The sequence below is a fragment of the Euleptes europaea genome, chromosome 21, assembly GCF_029931775.1.
Source record: "Euleptes europaea isolate rEulEur1 chromosome 21, rEulEur1.hap1, whole genome shotgun sequence".
Classification (NCBI taxonomy): Eukaryota; Metazoa; Chordata; class Lepidosauria; order Squamata; family Sphaerodactylidae; genus Euleptes; species Euleptes europaea.
The window spans coordinates 6,309,614-6,329,848 of NC_079332.1; the positions used below are offsets into that span (position 1 = coordinate 6,309,614).

The following is a 20,235-nucleotide window of genomic DNA, read 5'->3' on the forward strand; positions in this document are numbered from 1 at the left end:
TCCCATCCAAGTCTCTTACTATAAAAAAAAGCAGTGATGGATGGATTGATAACTCTCTGTTCGAACATGTGTGCCTATCGTATCTTAAGAAAGTTTCAGAGGGTAGCTGTGTTGGACTGCAGTAGGACACCTAGATTTGAGACCAGGAGCATCTTAGAGACCAATAAGATTTTTCAGGGTACGAACGTTTGACAGTCAAACCTCTCTTCGTCTGACGCTCATACCCCAAAAATCTTGTGGGTCTCTAAAGTTCTACTGGACTCAAACGTAGCTGTCCTATCTTAAGTCACCCTACAGAAAGATCGAAGAAGTGCAAACCTTAGGTAAGTGAGGTCTCTTTGTCCCACTCTTCCATCGTTGCCATGATTGTGTTGGAGTATGCAGGAGACCCAGGTTAATATACCTGCTCAGCCTCGAATCTTTTAAGGACCTTGGGCCAATCTCTCTCTCTCCCCCTCGCTGCATACTTGCAAGGAATGAAAGACCTGCCCTCCACCTATTGGGTGGCTCACTCCTCATTGACAGGAGTCCTGTGTGGCTGTGTGTGTGTATTGTTCACAGATCATCAGTTGACCCACCAAGCTCCTCTGCAGTATACAGGCTCTCTGTCTGCATGCACAGCCCACCTGTCCTAACGACAGCACTCTTGCTGCTAAGCAATGAAGACCGCTAATGGAGAGGCAATGCAACACACTAGCAGCAATTAGATATAATGCATAAGGGTCTTTGACTACAGTAACACACCAGTGACAATTAGGCGCACGGCATAAGGGTCTTTGATAGCAGCAATGGATGGATAGATAGCAGCAGCTCATGATGTGTTCAGAAGAGGGAAGGGTGAAGGGACCGACAGCACCAATGCACAACCTGACAATCTCCTAAAGCCACGGTCTCACCAGAAGCAGCTGATGTCCCTCCCGGAGGCCTGCTTTCTCCGCTGAGGATCCTAGTTTGACGGAGTTGACAAAGCTGCCTTTTATGTTGCCCCCAAGAACAGAGATCTCCGAACTCAGGCTGTCACCGTTCAGAATGACGCGTTGGATGGTGTGGCACGTGTTACGGAGGCGCCCGACGGACGTCACCGAGGGACGGAACGGCCTGCATAGGGGAAGGAATCACGCGGCTTAGAAAAAAAAAGAAAATTCTCCTGGCTTTCTCTGAAGTCCTTTCCCATGTTTTAAAATAGGAACTCAGCAGGCTGGGACAATGAAGAAGGAGAGGAGGATTGCAGTGATTGACATTTCTTTGAAGTTGGACTTGGAGAGCATTGTTACTTGAATATTGTTACTTGAGTATTGGAGGATAACCCTGACAAACCTGCCTGGAAGTGCAGTCTGTTGCTGTAAAGCAGGGATCCCCAGTGTGGTGCCATGGCTCCCACCAATACCTTTCCTGTTGCCCACCAAGTGTTTTGTGACAGTGGGAAGGGCCAGGTGGGGCTTTTGCCCAGCAGAGCTTCTAAATTAAGAATCATAGAATCATAGAGTTGGAAGGGACCACCAAGGTCATCCAGTCCAACCCCCTGCACAATGCAGGAAATTCCAAACTACCCCTCCACACTCCAGTGATTCCTACTCCATGCTCAGAAGGTGGCCAAGATGCCCTCCCTCTCATCATCTGCTTAAGGTCATAGAATCAGCACTGCTGACAGATGGCTATCTAGCCTCTGCTTAAAAACCTCCAGAGAAGGAGCGCTTACCACCTCCCGAGGAAGCCTGTTCCACTGAGAAACCGCTCTGTTAGAAAATTCTTCCTAATGTCTAGACAGAAACTCTTTGGATTTATTTTCAACCCGTTGGTTCTGGTCCGACCTTCTGGGGCAACAGAAAATAACTCGGCACCCTCCTCTACATGACAGCCCTTCAAGTACTTTCCCCACTGGAGATTTGTGTCAGGATTCCAAAGGTTCCTGCCTGCTCAAAAAGGTTGGGGACCCCTGCTGCAAGGTATTCTTATGCCCCTAAAGTCTGTGCCCCTCCATTACAACAGGTCTACCTGATCAGCAGAAACCGGTAATGCAGATTTTCCAGGAGTGTACCCAGCTTGCTGGGGGTAAAGGGAAGATGACTGGGGAAAGGCACTGGCAAACCACCCCGTAAACAAAGTCTGCCTAGTAAACGTCGGGATGTGACGTCACCCCATGGGTCAGGAATGACCCAGTGCTTGCACAGGGGACCTTTACCTTTACTACTTCAGTCTGCTAGGTGAGAGTTGGATGTTTGAGTTCTCCCCAACGACAACAATAAAATATACATAGAAAACTAGCAAGATGGGGAGAAAACTACACAGAACCCTTCTCCCTACCATGCTAGTTTTGCAAATACAGGTAGATTTTTATCCGGGGGGAGGAGAGCATTCATACTTGGTGCACCCCCCCCACACACACACACACACAATTATTTGCCTCAAGTGGTCCACTCTAAGGCAACCCTGATCAACTGATTCTGCCGATTGTATTGTCAGGTCCCAAGATCGCACCCTATCCAGCGCCTCCCACCCCCAAATACCTTTCCAGGGAGAACTTCCTGAAAATGGAGTTGACTTGCTCCAGATCCAGCCCCTCAGACTGGTGGGAAGATGTGGAAGACGGCAGTGAGGCAGGTCCGTACGAGCACCTGTCATGAAAGTCATCTGGCAAAGAGGCGCAAACAAAAGGTTATATTTTTGTTTGTTCTCTACAAGGCTTCCCAGTAGAAAGCGTCAAAGCAAGAGAGAAGCGGCTCTCAATACCAGTTTATTGGATTATTCCTGGTATTCAGAGGAGGGGAAAGTATTCAGATGATTATCTAGCTATACTGCTTATAAGGCTAATTTAGTTATTGTTAATCTAGAGCAAAGATCCCCAAATTTGTTGAGCCTGTGGGGATTTCTGGTATCCTAAGAACAGATAACAGGCACCACCTGCTGTTGGTCAGGGATGCAACCGTCTGCAAAATGGCTGCCATTGGGGATGGGGCCGATCATGAAATGTTGGTAGGTTCGAACCCAAGCGCCCTCCTATGATGTTTCTGAACAGGTGCTCCCTGCTTACCCAAAGATAATGCCTCGTGGGCTCTTCTAAAGCATCACCAACCCCAATGAAACTGAGGAAAGCCAGGATTGACTCTTTGCTTTGGGGAAGGAGGGAGTGGATTCAGGCACCATGTTGGCACTCCGCTGTAGGGTTGCCAGGTCCCTCCTTCGCCAGTGGCGGGAGGTTTTTGGGGCGGAGCCTGAGGAGGGCGGGGTTTGAGGAGGGGAGGGAGTTCAATGCCATAGAGTCCAATGCCAAAGCGGCCATTTTCTCCAACTGAACTGATCTCTATCGGCTGGAGATCAGTTGTAATAGCAGGAGATCTCCAGATAGTACCTGGAGGCTGGCAACTCTACTCCACTGGTCTAGACCAACATGGGCCAATCCAAATGTGCACACTCAAGAGCACCAGGTGACAAGTCTCTGCCTCAAAGAGCTTACAATCTAAATTGTTTAATACGTCCCATATACATTCTCTGAACACAGGAATGAATTATTACTTCCATCATGCTGTCAGGGTGGCGCTCTGGCCGAGAGACGTGCCAGAGTGAGTTAATGGCAGGAAGGAGATTCGAACGATGGACTTCCCAACTATCTCGCACTCTTACTGCAATGTTCCAAGAGCTGTCAAAACCCAGTCTTCCCCGCCAGGATGACAGGAAGTTCAGAGCAGGCCCAATCATAAGAGCCCCACAGAGTCAATGTCTTTATTCCCCGGATGAACACATGAAGCTGCCTTATACTGAATCAGACCCTTGGTCCATCAAGGTCAGTATTGCCTACTCAGACCGGCAGTGGCTCTCCAGGGTTTCAGGCAGAGGTCTTTCACATCACCTACTTACCTAGTCCCTTTAACTGGAGATTCCAGAGATCGAACCTGGGATCTTCTGCATGCCAAGCAGGTGCTCTACCACTGAGTCACAGCCCTTCCCCAATGATGTGGCTCGCAATAACCTTCTCTGAGCCCTTACCTTCCAGCTCCGACACATCGTAGCTGAAACTGTCGTTGTCTTCTTCAGTCAGGCTGAAACAGAGGGAAGAAAGGCATTCTCTCTCTCCATTACACAACCTAGCTTTCAGCAGCCAGCAAAGGTAGGGGCAAAATAGAGGTGTCTCGAAGTGACAGGTGAAACGGGCAAGACGGTGCCGACAGACTGAGCCACCAGAGCAAGGCACGGGACTGAAAAAGGGTTGCCGACAGGGCGAAGAAGGAACAGCCAGAGAGAGAGATGTGAAGGAAGGAGTGGCAGATCAACGGGAAGTTTCTAAAGAAAGAACCTTGGCACCTGGGAGAGATGTCAGGAGGCTGCCCCACAGCAGGGGACAGTGCAAAACCCGGTCTCCCTTGGCAACCCTGAATGGGTTCACATTCTGCTCTTGTTATTTCCATCTCTTTACTTTGCAGTGTTTCGGTAAGCTGCCCACAGGAGGCCTGTTTTATTCAGAGGAGCGCTTTCTAGTCCACAATGCGTGCAAAATGTCACAGGGTCACCGGCGGTGATCCTCCTGTCTAAGGGAAGTTTCTCGGATGCAGCAACAGCAAAAGGAAAAATGGAGGGACCCCAGTCACCTTGTCAAATACCGTGAAAAAAAAATGTTCTGACAATTTTATACAGGCTTTCCCCCCAGGAGGGTCTTTTGCCAACACTGTGCCTAGAAACTGTATAAAAATGTCACAGCAGAGATTAATACAATCACCGAATAATGTTCCGCTTTCCAGCTCACTTTAGATGCTGTTTATTATGGTCCTTTTGTCCCAATCCCTTCCTTCTTCTCCTTTCCCTTTTCTGTATCATATGGTCTGACAGTTTGCTCCTATCATCTGGAGCCATTTGCTTTGCATTTACTAGATGTCCCCCACATCCCATCCCTAGCCCTGCTTTGGTCAAATAAAATTTGCAGCATTTTTTAATGGTGCTTTGAAAAACCTGCAAATTCTGTTTGACCCACAATCTACCTCTGGACATCTCTTGCCTTGAAAACCCTACGGGGTCACCATAAGTTGGCTGCGACTGGACAGCATTTTCCACTACCACCAAGAGGGGTTGGTCCCGGTTAGTCCTTGGATTGGAGACCACCGAGGAAGTCTGGGGTCTTTACATGGAGGGCAGGCAGTGGCAAATTGCATCTCTTTGTCTCTTGCCTTGAAAGATTCCTCCCCCCCTTCACACTACACCCACCAACCCAGACATCATATGAAAGCTAATCACATGATCTGCCCAGTTTCACAGGGCCACTGGGAGCCCAGGCCTTCTGGCTCTTTCCCCAATTAATTGTTTTCTATTTTTCCCCCTTGACTCGTTGCTCAACTTGCCCTCAGCATTCCATGCTTGCTGGTAGGCGATGAGAATTCTCATCAGGATGTTCAAGGATGTCTTTTTACTAATTTCATAAACTGATATTTGTCTGCATACTTGAGCGTCCCCTGAGTATAGCTTTCCCTTGTCTGTGGGTGGCCCCAATTCTCTACCCAATGAGAGGCTATCAAACTTTGCTTGTAAAGGGAAGTTCAGTAACCAGCCTGAGACTCATGAAGAATCGCCAGGGGTGGGGAGAAAAAACAGTTGGGAAATTTCACACCCATTCACCCCCAACCCCAGGATTCTATAAGTTCTTGTGGGAATGGCAAGTTCAGTGCCCCCAATTCCCAACTGACCTCAACATTCTGCGTCTCTTTAACTTTTCCTACAGAACAGACATGGCTTCTCTTCTGGAAATTGAGCCTGCTTATGCATGCTACAGCCCTGACCTTCCATGATGACCACCAAAGGTAAGATTGCACTGAACTCTGGAACTTGCTGAACATTTTGGATTAGTCCAATTGTACCTACCTGCTAGGGGGAGCGTCTTCTTTGTATCGGCGGAGTATGGAATCGTTCCCTGGCGGCTCCGGGGTTGTGGACATAATGCTGGGGTTGCGGTTTCGAAGTGTTTGCTTTATTCCAAAAGGGAAGTTAAAAAAGAAGGAAGGGAGATTGTCACTTACAATCCAGAGATGCTACATTGTCAAGATGAATATATTCCAAGACTGCCAGAGCGTACAGGAAAGGTGGATACCCAAAGCATCCCATGCTTGGGGGTGTATGCAATTTACAAATCATATTTCCGCCCCCCCAGATTATTACCCCCAGAAATTATGGCTTCCCCCCATGTTGTTTCCATAATGGGGCAAACAGCAGCTCCCAGACTCATTTTAGGTTGAGAAAAGCGGTGGTCCCAACCCAAAGTTGGTCCTCATGCTCCTAGGAAATGTGGAATTCCCCAGAACTCATGTGACCAAACGTCTTCATAATGGCTAGAAGGATGATGCAATCTGGGAGTCCTGAGAGGTAAGGACACCCCCCCACACACACCCCACACACATGGGAATTTGGACCCGAGTCCAAGCCATGACATCATGATTATCCCTTCCTAAATATCAGAAATACTAAAAATACAAAAAACAACATCAGTGCGAATTCTGCATTGCAGAGAAATCCGAGCAGCCTAATTCATGCCTATAGCAGGCAGTCTCTCCCCCTACCACCCGAGTTATTGCAGGGAATTTTTTTCTTTTTTCAATTCCTGGGGCCAGCATTTTTTAGAGTCCCCTGGCAAGGCATTTCCGTTCCTAGCCAGGCCTTTTATTAACACTCCACAATATTATCCTCACTCTATCTCGCCACACCTGCTGTGCCCGTGATCACACTGAATGTAATGGGATGTCTACCTTGGGGAGTTTATTGGAGCACAGCTGGGTAGGGGAGAAATGGATTGGCTGGCATGTGCCAGAACCCACTGCTGCCAGCGGCCTCCTCTCCCTGACCCAACTGTTGCTTGCGGCTCCGAAGGGCATGAGAACCTGGCAGGGATCGTAAATGTTCTGCCGAAAGATAATCAATTGCATTGCGGCAACGCATGTCTCACCCCCTCGTCTAATGGAGAGAACGAGGGGCAATGCAAAACCCTGCTGAAATATCTTGAAAATAAATGTAACTCAGCAAGAGGGTACTTTCCTAGTTTTTTTTTAAAAAGCAAAAGGTTAATAACACTCTAATAAAAAAGACATTACAAGGATTAAGTTTGTAGACTGGGAAAACAATTGGGGTCACCGACACAGAAACGGTGGCTGGGTAAAACTATCTCAAACGAGGGTAGGGAATGCCCCATGGGCTCCTTACGATTTTGCCAACTTCACAACTGCACGCCGAGTTACTGATGGAAATGGGATTAGAGGAACTGGTATCTGTGTGGCTGTTGCTGGCCTCACCCCGGTCCTCTTCGTAGCCTCGAACCGCTGGGCTCGCAAACGAAAAGAAACGGGATCAACTCAGATGAAAGACGCCTGAGATACTGGCATTATGGTTTGCTTCGGCGGAAACTCTTTCGTGCAAACAAGATTTCTAACACGTACGATTATTGCTCAATGATGGCTTACCTTCCCCGCACACATGCCAGGCATCATCTTTATTTTTTTCTACCCGGTGACCCAAGAAAGACTTTTTCTGCTTGCTGATCTTATACTGTCCTCTTTATTAACAACCCCCTAGGGTCCTAGGAATGAGCAAGCCACTTCAGGCTGCTCGCTGTCAGAATGATGCTCTCATTCAAATCCTCTCTTAAAGTATCTCTTGCCTGCCCAAAACTATCAAACACGAACCCATAAACGTTTTTATGTAGATAAATCCCAGACAATGTATTAAAAAACAGCAACTCAGGATAATGCTAGGTCCACCCCCCCTCCCATGATGGACAATTATTTATGCCAGATTTTAGTGGACTTGAAAAAAAGATATTTCCACTTGCAGTATGAAAATGATACCAACTGTCATGAGGATAGAGACTGTGGGTCATGGCTAGAGAACCTGCTTTGCATGCAGAAGGTCCCAGGTTCAATCCCCCGGCATCTCCAGTTAAATGGATCCAGAAGTAGGGGATGTGTGAGACCTCTTCTTGAGACCCTTCTGAGTTGCTGCCAGTCAGGGTAGACAATACTGACCTTGATACCTAGTGATCTGATTTGGTATAAGGTAGCTTTGTGGGTTTAAACCTGTACTGTTGTAGAGGGACTTTAGCTCAGAGGTCCGCCATCAGAAGGTCCCTGAGAGAAGTCCCAAGCCCACTAACCAGAATGGAACTCCTGACTGGAAACCGGGAGCCCCTGGAACTGACTTGTCCACCGACAGAACACCCCTGTTCACCCCCTGAAACAATGCAGGTAGCAAGTCTGTGCAGTTGTTCGGTCCAGACAACCAACCAAGTACATGGCCAGCAGCTTGGAGTCTCCCAAGCTTCTTCCTCTAGGGGAGGAAGCTAAGCTTGGAGTCTTGCCAGGATCAGGGCCCTACTCAGGAGACACATGAAGCTGACTTTTACTGAATCAGACCCTTTGGTCCATCAAGCTCAGTACTGTCTACTCAGCAGCCGCTCTTCAGAGTCTCAGGCTGAGGTCTTTCACATCACCTCTTACCTGGCCCCTTCCAAAACCACATCTCGTTTGACTCAGAGAAAGGTGCTCTGAATTTCCATCTGCCACCAGCCTTCCTCAGAGGCTAGGACAAAGTGAAAAATCACAGAATTGGGGAATCTGTGAGCCTTCCGTGCACCTCCCAACACCCAGTACTTGTACTGAACATACATGAAGCTGCCTTCTACTGAATCAGGCCCTTGGTCCATCAAAGTCAGTATTGTCTACTCAGACTGGCAGCGGCTCTCCAGGGTCTCAGGCAGAGGTCTTTCACCTCACCTGCTTGCCTAGTCCCTTTAACTGGAGATGCCGGGGATTGAACCTGGGACCTTCTGCATGCCAGGCAGATGCTCTGCCACTGAGACACGGCCCCTCTCCATGGCTCTCCAGGGTCTCAGGCAGAGGTCTTCCACATCACCTACCTGCCTAGTCCCTTTAACTGGAGATGCCGGGGATTGAACCTGGGACCTTCTGCATGCCAAGCAGATGCTCTGCCACTGAGACACGGCCCCTCTCCATGGCTCTCCAGGATCTCAGGCAGAGGTCTTTCCCATCACCTACTTGCCTAGTCCCTTTAACTGGAGATGCCGGGGTTGAACCTGGAACCTTCTGCATGCCAAGCAGATGCTCTACCACTGAGCCACAGCCCTTCCCCTGAAGGAATGTGTATTGGCCACACTGGTTTTGATAAGGATATTCTCAGTCTGTTGGGATAGAAAACACCGTACAGCCAAACACTTACGTCAAATGATTTAAAAAGTGTTTTCTATCAGCGACCAAAATTTAAAAAGGAAGGCCTCATAACTGTCTCTCGAGCCTAGTTTTCCATTTGTTGTGTTGGAAATGTTGGCTAGAATGAGTGGAACAGCTTAGCATTTAGAGGTAAGACTGTCAGATCAAAGCAACAGGGATGCGGGTTCCCTTTCTGACCTTGAAAATCTGATGCTTTGCACATACTGATGGGGGATTTCATCCGTGGCAGCTGGAGAGAAAAAAGACAGAAATAAAACTCAACTTTGGACATGTGTTGACGTTAAGGACAGGTTTAACTCATGATTAATGATTGCTACAAATATCCTAAGAGCCAGCATGATGTAGTAGTTAAGAGCGGCGGACTCTAATCTGCAGAACCATGTTTGATTCTCCACTCCTCCACACAAAGCCTGCTGGTTGACCATGGACCAGTCACAGTTCTCTCAGAACTCCCTCAGCCCACACGGATGCAGGCAGTGGCAAACCACCTCTGAACGTCTCTTGCCTTGAAAGCCCTACGGGGCCGCCGTAAGTCAGTTGTGACTTGACGGCACACACATACACATAAATATCCCACACGTACAGGAAACAAGTTGGAGTCTGAATTAACCATGAGCCAGTCAAGAGCATGATACTCTTCTCTAACACCACTGTTGCCCAGCTGTGGCCTGGATGTCTCCAACCAGGGCAGGGAGATCTTGAACCTGGGTTCTTCAGGTTGTAGACTGCTTGGAGAACTCTAGGCTGGGATTTGCGCTACTGGCAGAGCAAGAACAAGAGCTCTTCCTGAAGGCCCAGGTCTACTCTGGATCAAATCCTGGGCTGCCTCTGGGTGCATCCTGACTCAGGTCTGAATAAATCCCCACTTCTGCTACTGGAACCCAGGAAATCCTGGATTTTGGTGGGCTCTTTACCTTGTATAGGAGCTTTTTTGCTTTGTTTTGAACACATGAAGTTGCCTTATACTGAATCAGACCCTTGGTCCATCAAAGTCAGTATTGTCTACTTAGACTGGCAGCGGCTCTCCAGGGGCTCAGGCAGGGGTTTTTCACATCACCTTCTTGCCTAGTCCCTTTAACTGGAGATGCCAGGGATTGAACCTGGGACCTTCTGCATGCCAAGCAGATTCTCTACCACTGAGCCATTGCACTAATGAGCATAAAGGCTATGGAGGGTAATTATATATAGACTGGAAGAAACCCAATGACTCCTCCATTATAGCTAAACCACAGTAAGGAAAACTTTTGTGGAGTTTTACCAGCGCAGCAGAAGAACCAGTTATTCATTTAATCAAGCGGAATCAAGGACTTCAAGCACGTTCCCCCTTCCACTTGAATGAATAAGACATAACTTAATTTAACTCTGAATTAGGCAGCTAATTTTGCTCTAGGTTATTTTTTTCTCTTGTTCTGGCTGCCTTCTTCCTATCATTCATTCCAGCCAATGGAAAAGATTTCTATCAACTGTCTGTCAGCTTTTTTTTAAGTTTACACTGGCCTACGGTAATTGCTGCAACTCTCCAAAAAGGGGGGGAAAGTTCACACTATTAAGGAAGCAAAGGGTTTTTTAAAATGCTAATCACCACGCCACTCTTGGCAAAACACCCCAAAAGTCATTATTTGAAGGACTCTGCTGACCCCGTTGCTCTCCATAGAGTCAGCTGATCTGTACTACTGCAATCTTCCGTCTTTGACTCGGTGATTCTATCTGCGCCCGCTATGTTCTCCAATGATAATTTGGGGCTGGGGGCTGGGATGTTAAAACAACCCCAGAGCGAGTGGTGGCAAACTATACCAATGTAGGGGCCACCCAGCTGCATGAGCTCCTGGCCACCGAGCGGAGGCCATCGGGACTTCTCCCGGTAGTTTTGAGAGCCAGTCTGCCCTTGAACACATGAAGCTGCCTTATACTGAACCAGACCCTTGGTCTATCAAAGTCAGTATTGTCTACTCAGACCGGCAGCGGTTCTCCAGGGTCTCAGGTAGAGGTCTTTCCCATCACCTACCTGCCTGCTCCCTTTAACTGGAGATGCCGGGGATTGAACCTGGGACGTTCTGCATGCCAAGCAGATGCTCTACAAACTGAGCCACAGCCCCTTCCTTAAATAAGGAAGGGCATTATTATTATGAATATGGTGTCCTCAACATACAAGGTGCATTACAGAGTACGAGAAACTGGAGAAAGGTCGCCACCCCAAGGAGCTCACAGAGTAAATTTTGACCATGTGAGCAAGAAAGGGGACAGAGGGTGGGCAAGGAAGAGAGGAAAGAGAGAGGGAGAGTAGACATTCAGCCTTTGTTTCAGCTGAGCTCGAGGATTTCAAGCCAAAAGCCTAACGGAAACGGTTGGCCTTGAAGAGGGACACGAAGGCACAAGGAGCAGCTGCCCTGTGTGTTCTGTGGGGAAGACTGAGATAAAAAGGGAAGCCCAAGAGGTTGTTGGAGATCAGAAAAATGCAATTGTAACCATGTGCCTGTGTGTGAAATTCCTGCCCACAGTACACATGAACACATGAAGCTGCTTTATTCTGAATCAGACTCTTGGTCCATCAAAGTCAGTATTGTCTACTCAGACTGGCAGCGGCTCTCCAGGGTCACAGGCAGGGGTCTTTCACATCACTTGCCTGCCTAGTCCCTTTAACTGGAGATGCCGGGGATTGAACCTGGGACCTTCTGCATGCCAGGCAGATGCTCTGCCACAGAGCCACGCCCCCTCCCCCAAGCACAAGCATAACACTTTCAGCCATTCAGCATAACGAAGCCTACCTGGATTCCCTTCAGGTTCATCCTCCTTTTAAATGGAGGCTGATCTCTGATGAAGAATTTGCTGTCTTCGGGAGATTCCTCAGAGGTTGAGGAGTCGTCAGCCTCCTGGCCATTTATTTTCGGGCAGGGTGCTTCTATCATCTGAGAAATTATGGTGAAGGGCAGATTCCTTGGTAAGCTCTTGAAATTAAAAATAAAGAGGAAATATTTCATGAGCAACAGACTCATCATAGTTTTCTAATGCTTCAACCTGTGCACACTTAAGTGGGAATGGCATCCAATCCTTCTTCTTGGCTTGATGTTTGACACGGGAGGCTTAGAAACGTGCATTGGCTGCATCCAAATTTTACAAATCTATGTGCATGCTGAAAATATATCGGTGTCCCCTTAAACAAAGGTGATACGAGGACGGACCCCCAGGCAAGGTAAAGGGGCAACCGCCTTCCTTTGCTCTACCTGGTCGTAGCTGTTGTCCTTTGAGAGACGCCGGAGTTTGCTTTCTAGATTAATGACGCAGGCCTCTTTCCGAACCACCTCAATCCGGAGTTCATCGTTCTTTTCCTCCAGCTCCCGGATCTGCTTCCGGTACTTGTCCTTCTCGATCAGGCACTGCGAGTACTGCGTTTGGGCCTCGTCGCGAGAATGGAATGCCTGTGAAACACAATGCAAATCAGATACTTTGCACACAGCTGCTGCTCCGATTTCACTCCATTCCCAAATTATAAACTCTTTCCACAATCTTTGGCAGAAGTTTAAGGGAACACCCAGAACTCACTTTGAACAATTTGTTAAAATATTGATACACCACCTTAGTCTGTTTGTTAAAATATTTGTATCCCACCCTTTTTTCATGGCTCAAGGTAGCCACCTTGAGGTGTCCTGTGATCAGATTACTTTAAAATGATGACTGGGGATATCCGGAAGGACGAACCTTTCCAAGGCAGCAGTAACAAAACCCTCAGTTAAACCACAACCACCTCCTTAAATTGTCCAGCCATCGTTTCTATCAACCTCATTTACAAGGCCTTCTGAAAACATGGAACAAGGGCACCTTCTGAACCTCCGCAGGTAAAATCTTTCCATCATACCAGCCTAAGAATTGAAAATTCATCCCCAGGAGGAGTGGACCACTACGTCAGAGGGCATAGTGAATGGTTTGGATGGATGTGAATGGCCATCTTCAGTCTCAAGGATGGGCCACCCTAGTTCCCACTCCTTTCCACTCTTCTCCTTTCTCCTCCCACTTTTGGGATTTTCAGATACCTGGTCTCTTTCCTTCTCCACTTCGTCCAGTTGAATCATCACCGTCATCATTCGATGCTTGTACATTTCACAGTCTTTCCCCAGAGTGGAGCATTTTAACTCCAGTTCTTGTTTCTCTTCGAGGTACTGCAAATGGGGTGGGGGGGAAGACCCTCAATCAATAAGCCCAGTGCATCAAAGCGATCAATAAGGTCTAGCCTGCTCCAAAGAAGAGGACCCAGCTATCCATCTCCCTGTGTCAGAAGTTTCAGCCCAGATTGCGGGAGGAGACCAGTGTTTCAAGTGCTGAGTCATACTCTGCTGTGAATCAATTTACAAGCAAAGCACCGAGGAAAGTTTGTCAGCAGTGGTCTGAACTGGGGAGGGACACCTGCTGTCTGGTACAACCTGGATTGGTGTTCAAACAGGCATCGAAGATCATAAAATCTATCACCTGTTAAATGCCACAACGTTTTGTATGCTTGCTTTTCAACATGGACTATTAAGCATGTTTTTGACAGCCAAAATGCCCCATTCCAACTTGCTCAGAGGCTTAGTGAGGGCAGCAGGCTGGACAGAGCCGCATCATTACACCCTGTCAAAGTTTTCTGCTTCCAACCTAATACATGTTTGGCCATGAAATAGTCCTGGTTAAGGGAAGAGGAAAGTAGAGACGTGCATCACTGGACAGCAGGAGCCAGCAGGTTAGGCGTACAACATCTTCTGAACAGGAGCAGTCTACCTGAGAGCTGAGAACTCTGGATTTCAGCGAATCCAAACAAGTAGACACAGAAACTGGCTTGAATTTCCATTTTAGTTCTTTCTGCCTCCCCTCTTTCCACCTCACCTTGTCTCGGAGGTCTTCTGCATGGCGGATCTCTTCCTGGAGATTGAAGATCTTGTTGACCAAGTCCTGGCGATCCTCTAGCGCCTCTTTGCGGTCATGCTCCAAGATGTCCAAAATAGCTTTATCTGAATCTGGCAAGCCGGGTTTCCCAGCCTGTGATGTGGAGAAGGTTTAAAGGTAGGGAGAGAGCAGGGGAAGAAAGAAGAAACGGGTTGGTTTTGCTAAGACTCAAGGTATCTTCTAGGAATCCTCGGATTAAAAAGAAAGCCTCTTTCTCAGCATTTTGAGGCCGGGACTTGGATTGCTGCCTGGTAAGAGACTGAAGGAGAGCTGAGAATTTAATCCCTTGCCCCAATCATTTTCTTCCAGAACCAGCTTTCATGTAACTTCTCTAGTCAACAGGTTTCTGTTGAACTCATTTGCCATAGAATGGATCTCCAGAAAACCAGCAGAGAAATTTTTTTAAAAAGCAGGAGACATTTCAGGGCAATACACGCTGAATAATGGAAATTCTATGCCTGGAGTCCCCCTCTGTCACTCACAAGAACTAACATTTCCTTCTTGGCTGCAACCTGCTCTCCCCTCCCCTTCTGCCTTTAAGTAATTTGCTGTCCAAAAATAGATCTGAAAAAGCGGGTGTCAAAAAGGCACAAGTGTGCAACGAGAAAAGCTTGCTGGAAACCCCCCCCCAATCCCCAAACCTACAGATATCTCGAACAACGGCACGTTTCCTGGGAGTTAATTCCCGCCAAGTCCAATGCTGACTCCTACCTAAGCACGCAGGGGATTTTAGCTGCAGGCACGTCTCTTTGCCTGGGGACGAACCAATATGTCTGGCTCCAATTAATTACAGCTCTGTTTTCTGCCGCTTTATTTCCAGCTTGTGATTAAGCTCAAGTTAGTCATGCTGATTAATTGATTAACACTTTCACCCAGATTATTATATGCTGTGCATCTCTCCCGTCCCGCCCCCAAAGACAGCATCTGGCACCAAGGAATCGGAAATATCTACACAGGCAGAGTCCATCCAGGTTTGAGCAATGTTCTCGCATCAGGCCCCAGATAGTTGCTGCAGAAGGGTCAGCGCGTTGCTTGCATTCCTCTTTGCAATGGAAGGGGACCATTCTAATGAGGACAGGAAATCACGCGAGTTTCTCAATGGGCTGGAAAGATTTCTAGTTCCCTCCAAATTCTCCACACTCTAAAGCTGCCAACACATTTGTTAAAAGCTCTTATTTATTTGTTTAGATATTTATGCCCAGCTTCTCTCCCCAAACTGCCTTATAACATGGTTCTTGCCTCCTCTGTTTTATCTCCACAACAGTAGCCCTGTGAGGTAGGTCAAGCTGAGAGTCATTGACTGGCCTGAGCTTGCCCAGCCAGCTTCCATGGAACAATGGAGATTCAAACCCAAGTCTCTTAGATCCTAGTCCAACACTATAACCATTACACCATGCTGGTTGTCATAGTGGTTATGATACCAGAAAGTCCTCTCTTCAGTTTGCAGCAGTGCCAAAACCTTCTGGGCAGTTTTAGGGAAACCGCTGTTTTCTTAAGTCTCAGCGTGGCCGTTGTAACGTGGAGGTAATATTTCTGGCCTACCTTGTAGAGTTGCTGTTTCAGTGGGAATGTAATTTTGAAGTACATATAAACAAGGCTCTGTGGGTTGAAAATTCTGCACCAAAGAAATTAGATTTTGGCAACCTGTATTTATTTTATTTTTATTTTTCAAATTTCAAATTTATAACCCGCCCTCATCCCCAGCGAGCCAGGCTCAAGCAAAAGGAACTCCTTTCCATGGATTGCCTCTTGTAAAAAAGATTTATCTTGCCTTTCTCCCCTTTAAGCTACGCCATCCAAATCAGTGCACACAGCTGAATATGAACTGAATTCTAGATCTCCTGTGGATTTTATATGTCCTGGCCACTCATGAGGGCCGATTGACATGTTACAAAGTCTGCCCCAAGCAGATGTACACCTCAAGTTCCATGCCTGGAATGCAGTTCCCAGGAACGGGCAGGTCCGATTTGGGTGAGGACCGTGGCACACAGGGAAACGGGACTGAAGCCTTCCCTACCAAACTGTTTTCCAGACTTGAAATGGCCCCGGGAACCACTATTTTCTCCACCAAAGAAAATGTACGCGTACTAATCGGCTCCATACATGTTTCCCCAATGAGGCAAACAGCGACTGCAGGGGGCCATTTCAAGTTGAGAAAATGGCTGGGCAGTAAGCTTAAGCCCCTTCTCTCTGCGTACCATGGTCTGATCCAAATCGACATACTCATCGAGTTCCGGGCACAGAATTTCAACAACGCATTGTAGTCAGAATGGCATGCTTCAGCCACGAGGCCTTCGTAAAGTGTGAATCCACCCTCGGGGACAAGACTGAACCCTCTCATCGTTCACCTGAATGATGGACTGCAGCTCCTGAATCTTCGTCTTCAGCATCTCGTTCTCCCGCTCCAGTTCAAAGACTTGTTCCTTCTTTGGCCGGTTCTCGATGTCATTCTTGAGCTTCAGAGACTGGTTTCTCTCCAGCTTGCATTCCTCTTCCACTTTATTCAGTCGGTGTTTCAGCTGGTCAATCTAGCGGGCCCCATTTATCATGCAGAGAAAGAGAGAGAAAGAAGGAACGATCAATAGAAACACAACAAACATCTAGTAAACATGGTTCTCAGAATGAATTTCCACCGCACTTAACAGTGTGCATGCAAACAACTCGTATTTCATGTCCTCGGGGGTGGTCCTCTCAGATTCCCACATCCCAACCAGCACTATGCCCCGTTAAAGCAGTACAATGGAATCTCTGGTTCAATTTCCAAAAGAATTACCACCCAAACAAGGGCAATTACCCCTTTAAGTGATGAATCAGCTAACCCAAAATGTCTTCAAGAGACAATGAAGTCATCCTGGACCAGTTACTGATATTACAAGCAAGCAGACATGGGTTATGTGTGAACGACATGTCCCATCGGTCATACCAGAGGACATTGTCTTTTGGGATTGGCTACACTGACACTCCACACTTATACTGGTTGTAGATCACTTGAATTGTCAGGGCACTCCCTGAAGGATTCTGGGAATCACAGCAGGGGGCGGGAATAAAATGGAAGTCCAGTGGGACCTCAAAGAATGGCAATATTTATTTCAGCATAAGTTTTCATGTGTCAGAGCTTATTTCATCAGATGAATTGGAGTGTTTTCTTATATTCATAAGTAAGGGAGTGTTGCAAAGAGAGGCCATTTTAAAATGAGATCTAATAAAAAAGAGTACTCAGTACAGAGAGGGTGCTGGCCATCCCCAACTGTTGTTAGATAGGTACTTACAAGTCTGAACCAAGGTAAGTAGATATAATAGGAAGTTACAGAGGAATATGTGAGATGTTAGCACCTATAGTGAATAAGGAATCTCAAGTTCCTGTTAGGGCTGTGGGGGTGGGAATAGTAAATACCTGAATTTGATAATGAGTTCTAATTCAGCAATTTCCTATTGGAGTCTCTCTTTGAAGTTCCTTTGTCTGAGAACAGTAACATTGGGGGAGGTTACTGAGAATTCAGCTAGAGATTCTTATTCTCATTTCACTCAATCACATTTTTTTTTAGTTCCTCAGTGAGGGAATGACAGTTCGACTGGTTTATCTCTATATCACAGTCACATTCAGAGTCAAACGAAACAGACATTCACAGTGGCCACAAGATTAATGTTCCTTTCCCACAATGCATCTCTCACCTCTAGCTGAAGGTCTCGGCTTCTCATCACCGCCATGTTCTTTTCTTCACTCAGCTGGGCATACCTCATCGCCAAGTTGTAGTTCTCGTCCTTCACTTTGACCAGTTCGTCGTTGTAGTTGTTCCGCTCTTCTTTCATTTTGTGGTACCTCTCCTGGAAGGTCAGCAGTTCTATCTTGTTGAGTTTCATCTGCTTCGTCTCATCCTCCATCTGGCGGGATTTGGCCAAGAGTTCACACCGCTGAGCATCCTTGGCCTTGACCTGCTGCTGCAGCTTAATGATCTCATTCATCAAGAAGTGGGTAAGGCCTTCATGGCCTTCCTCTACTAAAATAAACAGACAATGGTTGGTATTTTACCACTCTTTTCTGCTACATATTGAGCCTTCAGATGAAGACTTCTTCTGTTGGCAGAAGGCTGAGCCAAGTGGTAAGATACAAAAAAGTTACCAGGACCACACAGTCCATTACACTCAATCAGAGCAAGAGAAGACAAAGCTAGATGTCCAATAAGTCTCAAGAGTGGAATGCAGGGAGAAGAAGCCAAAATGAGTAGACCAGCCTAGCTAATGCTCTAGGTCTACCAAGTAATCCCTGACTGCTGTATAACAGATCTTTTACATGAGATGGAAGCCCTTCAGGATTAGAGCAGCAATGTGTTAGACACCTGTAGTCCCACTTCTGTTCCCCCTCTCCCCAAGGCTTCCTCCTATGTAAGCTCCACGTAAGCATCTGGAAAATCTTATAACAACATTTTAATCTTTCCCTCATATTCACCAATGGCATGGATCCAACTTACCAACGATGGTAGAAAACCGGCGTGTTGGCTCCTTCCCAGTCACCAGTTTGTAGAGGTCGGGGTAGGAGAATTCCAAGCTTTCTAAGAAAACCACATAGCCCCTTTCTCCTTTTGTATGAAGGATGTCCAGTAGCCGGCCTAGAGACAACCCAAACACATAACATCTTGAGATGACAACCGAAGACTCTTGAAAACACAGAATCACGTGGCCCAATTCCAGAGTCAACCTCTCTCTTGGTTTAGCCCTACCACAGATGCTACATCTCATACCAAAGTTCCATCAGAACAACAGCTCCATCACAATGCCTGAGTCACCATGGTTGAAACCAGCTACAAAAGGCCACCCAGTCGTACCTGCTCGGTTAATTTTGGAGAGTAGCATAGGAGAGTTGAGCACCTCATCTTCATCCTGTTCATCAATGACCTTACACTGACGCAGATATGGGGTCAGCTTGGCTGGGTTGATGTACCGGGTCAACATGTGCCGATTGCATTCCACGTTCTCCCACATGGCATCCTCTTCATCCTTCAGGGTCTCTATGCAGTCATCCATCTTTAGCTTTCCTCCCTAGAAGAAAAAGAAGATGGGGGACAAGGCTGGGAAGAAGATCAGTAAATCAATGGTTTTGCGCCCTGTCTATAGACAAATCATCAGGCTGTGCCTTATATTTTTCCGTCAAGTCACATTTGACTCATGGCAACCCTTCGTGGGGTTTTCAAGGCAAGAGACATTCAAAGGTGGTTTGCCATTGCCTGCCTCCGCATCACAACCCTGGTATTCCTTGGAGGTCTCCCATCCAAATACATGCCAGGGTCGACTCTGCTTAGCTTCCAAGATCTGACAAGATCAGGCTAGCCTGGGCCATCTGGGACAGGGACAGGCTGTGCATATGAATTAACTTCTGTTTACCAGGATAAATTATACCCACCAACTATATTAGGAGTAGTTACTCCATTTCTGTAGGAAGTTCATTTCCCCTTGATAAAAACATTATGTGCTCTGACATTTGCTGATATTGTCTCTTTCTAGAAACAGATTTCACAATCATTTGCTTGGATTAAAAAGAGTCCCCTCCCTTGCACATAAGCCTTAAAATAACTCTTGCTTCGGTTGACTGTGTAATGCCACGTTGGCACCCCAAACAGACATGTGGGCAGTATGCTGGCCCTGGAGGCCAGCAGTATCCAGATCTGGGGATTCCTGGTTCTAGCCCACACATTTTCAGTAATGTTGTCCTGGAGAACATGGCAGCTTTTGAGGGTGGACTCTATTGAACACATGAAGCTGCCTTATACTGAATCAGAGCCTCGGTCCATCAAAGTCAGTATTGTCTACTCAGACTGGCAGCGGCTCTCCAGGGTCTCAGGCTGGAGAGGGTATTGCGTCATACCCTGCTGAGTTCCCTCTCCTCCGCAAACCCTGCCCTCCTCAGGTGCCACCCCCAAATCTCCATGAATTTCCCAACCTGGATCTGGCAACTCTATTTGCCAGGCTTTGGGCTCTACATTGAACATCCCTTCAGCTTATTAACTGCATTTCTCTCTCTGCAAGCCAGTGAATTCATTTCCCAAATGTTTGCAGGATGGTGGTGAGGAAATAAACTATAGGGGGGAGAGGGAAGGAGAAACTTTGCAGAGCT

The 20,235-nt window shown here is 47.2% G+C and overlaps 1 protein-coding gene across 1 annotated transcript in view; it reads right to left on the reverse strand.

Moving 5' to 3' along the window:
• The window catches only part of CARD11 (caspase recruitment domain family member 11), a 33,930-nt gene extending 14,773 nt beyond the window's left edge, over positions 1 to 19,157 (reverse strand). The window contains exons 1-14 of the mRNA XM_056866259.1: positions 18,950 to 19,157; positions 18,596 to 18,733; positions 17,799 to 18,124; positions 16,475 to 16,654; positions 14,067 to 14,219; positions 13,241 to 13,366; positions 12,434 to 12,628; positions 11,969 to 12,157; positions 9,390 to 9,441; positions 7,174 to 7,289; positions 5,845 to 5,948; positions 3,985 to 4,037; positions 2,508 to 2,631; positions 897 to 1,098 (exon numbers count right to left, since the gene is read on the reverse strand). Of these exons, the coding sequence (XP_056722237.1) occupies positions 897 to 1,098; positions 2,508 to 2,631; positions 3,985 to 4,037; positions 5,845 to 5,948; positions 7,174 to 7,289; positions 9,390 to 9,441; positions 11,969 to 12,157; positions 12,434 to 12,628; positions 13,241 to 13,366; positions 14,067 to 14,219; positions 16,475 to 16,654; positions 17,799 to 18,124; positions 18,596 to 18,733; positions 18,950 to 19,148 (2,157 nt within the window). The 5' untranslated portion in view covers positions 19,149 to 19,157. The remainder of the gene's footprint in view (positions 1 to 896; positions 1,099 to 2,507; positions 2,632 to 3,984; positions 4,038 to 5,844; positions 5,949 to 7,173; positions 7,290 to 9,389; positions 9,442 to 11,968; positions 12,158 to 12,433; positions 12,629 to 13,240; positions 13,367 to 14,066; positions 14,220 to 16,474; positions 16,655 to 17,798; positions 18,125 to 18,595; positions 18,734 to 18,949) is intronic.
• Positions 19,158 to 20,235: the final 1,078 nt, after the last annotated feature.